Genomic DNA, 7,025 nt, shown 5'->3' with positions numbered 1-7,025 from the left:
GTCTAGGATTGATTTCTGAGGATGAAATCAAGATAGTAAAAAAGAACACTCTGTATAGTTCTCCCAACATTTTGTCTCAAACAACTTTAAAATTATGGCTCAAATTTTTAGTGACAGATCCAACAAAAGTTAATAAAGAGAAATACTTCCAGGGCAGCATAGGAAGTCAGAAAGAGAGAGTGGTAACATTGAGAAGACTGGCCTGGAACCAATGTGAATAAAGCTACAGTGCTGGGACAAAGTATTTGTAACAAAAGCAACTTGAAGAGCACTTCCAACTATGTAGCATACACTGAAAACTTCTAGAACCCCAGGAGTGTCTCTGAAAACAGTATTGCAAAAAAGCCTAAATCTTGATACAGAGTATCCCCATCTCTCAGGCAAGCACTGGGAATAGACCCCAACATTAACTCAAAGTTCCAAATACAGAAATAGCGTGGGAAATGTGAGGCAGTTGTGGTGGATGGAGCACCAGCCTTGGAGTCAGGGTGAATGAGTTCAAATGCAGTCTCAGATACTTAATAATGACTGCATGACCTTGGGCAATTCACTTAATCACATTGCCTTAAATAAATAAAATTTTTAAAAAAGAAATAGGAGGGCAGCTATGTGGCACAGTGGATAGAGCACTAGTCCTGGAGTCAGGAGTACCTGACTTCAAATTTGGCCTTAGAAACTTAATAATTACCTAGCTGTGTGGCCTTGGGCAAGCCACTTAACCCCACTTGCCTGGCCAAAAAAAACTCCTAAAAAAGAAAAAAAAAAAGAAAAAAGAAATAGGGAGGGAAAATTAGCAAAGAAAAAAAGGAACTTAGCGAGGAAAAGCAAGACACCAATGAAGAAAATGTAATCAAAAGGGCTACAAGAAAAATCACAAAGAAAATGTGAATTGTATACAAATCCAATAGGAATATATTTAAGAACTAAAAATGATTTTCAAAAAATTATATAAAAGAGACAGGTAGGTGGCATAATGGATAGAGCACAGGTCCTGGAGTCAGGAGGAAATGAGTTCAAATCTTGCCTCAGACACTTAACAATTACCTAGATGTGTAACCTTGGGCAAGTCCACATTGACTTGCATTAACCCCCCAAAAATAATACAAACAAAATAATTATGTAAAGAATGAAATAAAAGGAAGAAAATTACTCCAAAAAGATAATTATCAGCTAGGTAGAAGAGGCACAAGAAATTTGGAAGACAATGAAACCTCAAGAACAAATTTGGTAAATTTGAAAAAGAGTTTAAAAATTAACAGATGAAAATAACTCCGTAAAATTTAAGCAGAATTGGTCAAATGGAAAATGAGGTACAAAAGCTCATTACTTAAACTTTATCTTACATATTATAATTATTGTATACTTATATATGTATTTATGTATATTTATAATTAAATTTGGGAAACTGAAAATTAATGATTCAGTATCATATCAAATAACAATAAAAAAGTCAAAAAAGGGAAAAAAAGGAAATATGAAATGTGTCTTTGTAAAAAAAATTGGCCTGGAAAATAAATTAGGAAAAGATAATGTTAGAAATACTGGATTATCTGAAAGCCACAATAAAACAAAGAAGCCAGACGTCTTATTTCAAGAAATTTTCAAGGAAACCTGCTTAGGTATCTTAGAACCAGAGGTTAAAATAGAAATTAAAAGAATCCATTGATTAAGAAATCCCCAAAAGAAAAATTACAGCAATATTATAGCCAAATTCCAGAGCTCTCAGGTCAAAGAGAAAATTCCAGAAATTAATCATTCAAATATCATGAAGTGCCAGTCAGGATCATGCAAGATTTAACAGCTAAAATGTTATACAAAACGGGCATGGAATATGATATTCCAGAAGGCAAAAGATGTTGGATTGCAACCAATAATCAGCTATCTGTCAAAACTGAGTATAAATCTTCAATAGAAAAAATGAACAGTTAGTGAAACATAGCACTTTACAAAGTTCCTGAACAAAAGATCACAGTTGAATTTTTAAAAAAATGACTTTGAAATAAATACAAGATTCAATAGAAGCATATACAAGTTAATGAGGAAGAGAAATCATTATGAGTTAAAACTGTGACCATGTGAGTTGATTATGTTAGAATGATAAAAATAAAATAGGTAAGAAAGATGCCTTGGGAGAAGGGGAAGGGAGAAGAAGACTAGGGAAAATTATCTCACTTAAAAATGTGCATAATAAAGAGCTTTCAGAATGGCAGGCAAAATGTAGGACACACTTGAACCTTACATTTAAATTGATTCAAAGAGGAAAACTATATTTTATTTATGTATATATATATATATATATGTAATATATACAATGTATATGACATTTAGGCAATATAATATAATAATATATATGCAATATATAGTAATATACATTGTATATACTATATATACATATATATGATATATATATATATCATATATATATAGTTGGCAATAGAAATCTATCTTTCCTAATAGAGTAGTAGAAAAGAAAGGGGATTTAAAAAGGGGCAGAAGGGTCTAACAGTTCCTGATTTCAAATTATATTACAGCGGTGATTATCAAAACAATGTAATACATTGTAAGAAAAATTAGTGGATAAAGAGAATAGATTGGTATCCAAAAGTAACACATGCCCATAGTTTTATTTAGTTTTTATTTTTTAGTTTTAGTATTTAGTTTTATTTAATGAACACAAAGATCTAAGCTTGTGAAGTAAAAAGTGTATATTTAACAAAAATTCCTTGGGAAAACCAAAAAGCAGTTTGACAAAAACTAATCACAGACCAACATCTTCCGCTTTATACCAAAGAAAGGTGAAAATAAAGAAATGATGTGTACACAAAGGTTGTTATCATAAGTAAATTATGGGAACAAGAAAAAATATGTCTTCCAGATATATGGATAAAAGAAGAGTTTATGACCAAACAAAAGATAAAATTATGGGAAGCAAAGTAGATAATTTTGATTTTATGAAATTAAAAAAAAAAACTTTTGCAGAAATAAAACTAATGCAGGTATAATTGAAAGGAAACCAACAGAAAACTAAGAAAGAATTGAAACAAGTTCCTCTGATAAAAGTCTGATTTCTCAAATCTTTTGGGAACAAAGTGAGATTTATATATATAAAACAGTTATTTCCAAACTGATAAGTGATCAAAGAATATGAATAGCAGTTTTCTGAAGAAGAAAAAAAAGTTGTCAATGCTCATATTAAAAAACACTCTCAAAAACTACTGATTGAATAAATGCATATTAAAACAACTCTGAGATATCACCTCAAACATGTCAACCTGGCTATCAAGACACAAAGGAAAAATTGAGATAATAATGCACTGTTGGTGGAATTGTAAACCATTCTGAAGAACCATTTGGAATTATGACCAATTGGGTCTGTATCCTCGAGGGAGTAAAGAAAAGAGAAAATGATCTTTGTATACAAACATATTTATAGCAGCTCATTTTATTGAGATGGTAAAGAATTGGAGATGAAGAGACACCCAACAATTGTAGAATGATGTAACAAATTGCTCTATATGGTACTAAAAGAAATAATCGTCAGAATTGTTCAGAAAATATTCAGAAGATTTAAATGACTTGATTCATAGGAAAAAGGTAGAACTAGCAGAATACTGTGCACTATAGTAGCAGTGTTGTAATGATGATATCTGGGAAAGACTTGACTACTCTGATCAAGACAATGATCCAAGATAATTGCAAAAGACTTATGATGAAAAAGACTCTCCACATTCAGAGAGAGAATTGGTGAACTCTGAAAGAAGGGTGATGCAAAGTACTTTTTTAAAAATTAACCTTCTACCTCTCTTCTGGTTATCCACCATGGCGCAAGATCAAAGTGAACAGGAAAACCCCATGCGGGAATTGAGAATCCGAAAGCTCTGCCTCAACATCTGTGTTGGGGAGAGTGGGGACAGGCTGACCAGGGCAGCCAAAGTGTTGGAGCAGCTTACAGGCCAAACCCCAGTGTTCTCCAAAGCTCGCTATACTGTCAGGTCTTTTGGAATCAGGAGAAACGAGAAGATTGCAGTTCACTGCACAGTCCATGGGGCCAAAGCTGAAGAGATTCTGGAGAAGGGACTGAAGGTGCGAGAATATGAGTTAAGGAAAAATAACTTCTCAGATACTGGCAACTTTGGCTTTGGGATCCAAGAGCACATCGATCTGGGGATTAAATACGACCCAAGCATCCGTATCTACGGCTTGGACTTCTATGTGGTGCTGGGCAGACCCGGGTTCAGCATTGCAGACAAGAAGCGTAGGACAGGCTGCATTGGGGCCAAACACAGAATTGGCAAAGAGGAAGCCATGCACTGGTTCCAACTGAAGTATGATGGCATCATCCTTCCTGGCAAATAAAGTCTGTTTTCTATTAAAAGGTCAATATAAAATGATCACTGAAGTGTAAAAAAAATAAAATAAAATAAAATAAAATTAACCTTCTATACTTGTATTTTTTATCTCTGGTTTTGCAACATGGTTAATATGGTAAAATTTGTGTAATTAAAAACAAAATGTCTTCTCAGAAGAGAGAGGTGGGAGGGAGAGATTTTGGAACTCAAACACTGAAAATAATTGGTGGGGCAGCTAGGTGGCACAGAGCATCAGCACTGGAGTCAGGAATACCTGAGGTTAAATCCTGCCTTAGACATTTAATAATTGCCTACCTGTGTGACCTTAAGCAAATCACTTAACCCCATCACCTTGCAAAAAAAATAAAATAATTGGTAAAACATATTTTATAAGTAATTTGGAAATATTAGAAAAATAATATTCATGGTATTCATGTACCATAACTTGTTTAGCAGTTCCCCAACTGATGGTCATCTCCTCAATTTCCAATTCTTTGCCACTACAAAAAAAGAGCTGCTATGAATATTTTGGGCCATGTAGAACTTTTCCCATTATTTACACTTTCTTCTAGATATAGTCCTAGAATTGGAATAGTTGGTCAAAGGGTTTGAAAAGTTTTATTGCTTTGGGCATAGTTCCATATTACTCTGCAGAAAGGATGGATTCCTTCACAATAGATTGCATCAGCAATGCATCAATGTCCCAGTCCTCCCACAACCTCTCCAACACTGATCATTTTCCCTTTTTCTCATCTGGGCTAATCTAATAGGTGTGAAATGATGCCTCATTGTTGTTTTAATTTATATTTCTCTAACCAATAGTTATTTGGAGAATGTTTTCATATGAATATATGTAGCTTTAATTTCTTCATTTGAAACTGTCTATTCATATCCTTTGACCATTTATCAATTGGGGAATGACTTGTGATTTTATAAATTTGATGCTATTCTCTATATATTTTAGAAAAGAGACCTTTATCAGAATTCCTGGGTGTGAAGATTGTTTCCCAGTTTTCTGCTTTTCTTCTAATTTTGGCAGCATTGATTTTTATTATCGCAAAATTTTTTAATTTTATATAGTCAAAATCATTCATTTTGCAGTTTATAATGTGCTTTAATTCTTGTTTGGTCATAAATTTATCCACTTTTCACAGATCAGATAGATGAGTATTTTTGGTCTATTATTTTATCTATGGTATTGCTCTTTATGTTTATATCTTGTACCCATTTTAACCTTATTTTGGTATAGAGTCTGAGATGTGGCTCTATGCCTCCTTTTTGCCATACTTTTTTGCCAGTTTTCTCAACAATTTTTGTCGAATAGTGAGTTCTTATCCCAGAGGCTAATGTCTTTGGGTTTGTCAAATAGAGGATTGCTATAGTCATTTACTTCAGTTTCTTTTGAACCTATCCTAAACCACTGGTCATTTCTTAATTTTTTAACCAGTACCAGGCAGTTTTGATGACTACTGCTTTATAGATCTGGTAGTTAGGCCACCTTCTTTTACACTTTTTTCATCAGTTCCCTTGCTATTCTTGCCTTTTTCTTGCTCCAGATGAATTTTGTTACTATTTTTTCTAGCTTGATAAAGTATTTATTTGGTAGTTTGATTGTTATGGCCATACCTATTAGTTTAAAAAAGCATATTAAAATGTGAAATTTAAATTAAAAATTTAGGTTATTAAAATCACACCAAAATGTAGCCCTAAATGATATATTTTAAACAAAATTCTTACTTTAAACTATGTAAATGCATTCATTGTATTATAGGGTTTTCCTCCCCTTTAAGATCATAAGATGATAAAGGAACTTAATCTCTCGTGGAAACACAGTGTCCTAAATAATCCTATATCTGTAATCTGTGAATTACTTAAGATTTAACAGAAAAAAATATTTAATAGGATTTGCTACTACACTGAATAAATTGTATATGTTAATAAGTTAAGTAGATTTCATGTTTGCTGCAGAATGTAAAGGCATGCATTTCTTGGCATAGTATTTAAACTTAACCAAGTAGAGTTTGCTGAAATAAAATAGCATTTGTTATATAGAATACCTGTGGTTTTAGATTTCAATGAATTTATTGAGTTTTCTATGGTCCTTTAATTGGGTCTTTTGTTATTTTAAAACATTAAAACAAAGACTAGCAAGAGTTATCATGCTGGGCCAAAGTGTCATCATTTCAGGTTCAAGTGAGGTCTAGTCATGTTATCCCAAAATTGCAAACAGATTAATAAGCAATAGAGCAGTATGGACACCCCAAACAAGCTTTCAATGCAGTAACCATGCTGAGTCAAAATGTGACAATAATGGATTTTGAAAGTATCTTAGCAGCAGTCAACCAGAATCATCAACATCTTACAATTTAGCAAAATTTTTTTAAAAATCAACCTAACAAAAATGGACAAATCAATTTGAAGTTATATTATTTAAATTTTTTTCCTTTTCTATTATTGAAATATTTCATTTGTTCTTGATTATATATAATTATATACACATATGTTTTTCAAGTAATTTTTTTTCTTTCTCTCTGACACTCACTCTCTCTCTGTATGCCTTTGTCAGTCTCCTTATAGTCTCCATGTTTCTTCTTTGTCTTAGTCTGTCTCTCTCTCTCTCTCTCTCTCTCTCTCTCTCTCTCTCTCTGTTCTGTCTCACTCACTGTTTCTGTCTTT

General features: G+C 32.7%; 1 protein-coding gene across 1 annotated transcript; it reads left to right on the top strand.

Annotated features, from left to right (window-relative positions):
- The first annotated feature begins 3,807 nt into the window (after positions 1-3,807).
- On the top strand, positions 3,808-4,356 carry LOC141516250 (large ribosomal subunit protein uL5-like). Its single transcript, XM_074227445.1, has one exon. It carries the CDS (start codon positions 3,820-3,822, stop codon positions 4,354-4,356), a length of 537 nt encoding a protein of 178 aa, XP_074083546.1. The 5' UTR covers positions 3,808-3,819.
- The last annotated feature ends 2,669 nt before the right edge of the window (positions 4,357-7,025 follow it).

The sequence above is a fragment of the Macrotis lagotis genome, chromosome 3, assembly GCF_037893015.1.
Source record: "Macrotis lagotis isolate mMagLag1 chromosome 3, bilby.v1.9.chrom.fasta, whole genome shotgun sequence".
Taxonomy (NCBI): domain Eukaryota; kingdom Metazoa; phylum Chordata; class Mammalia; order Peramelemorphia; family Peramelidae; genus Macrotis; species Macrotis lagotis.
This window is presented reverse-complemented; position numbering and strand designations above follow the sequence as displayed.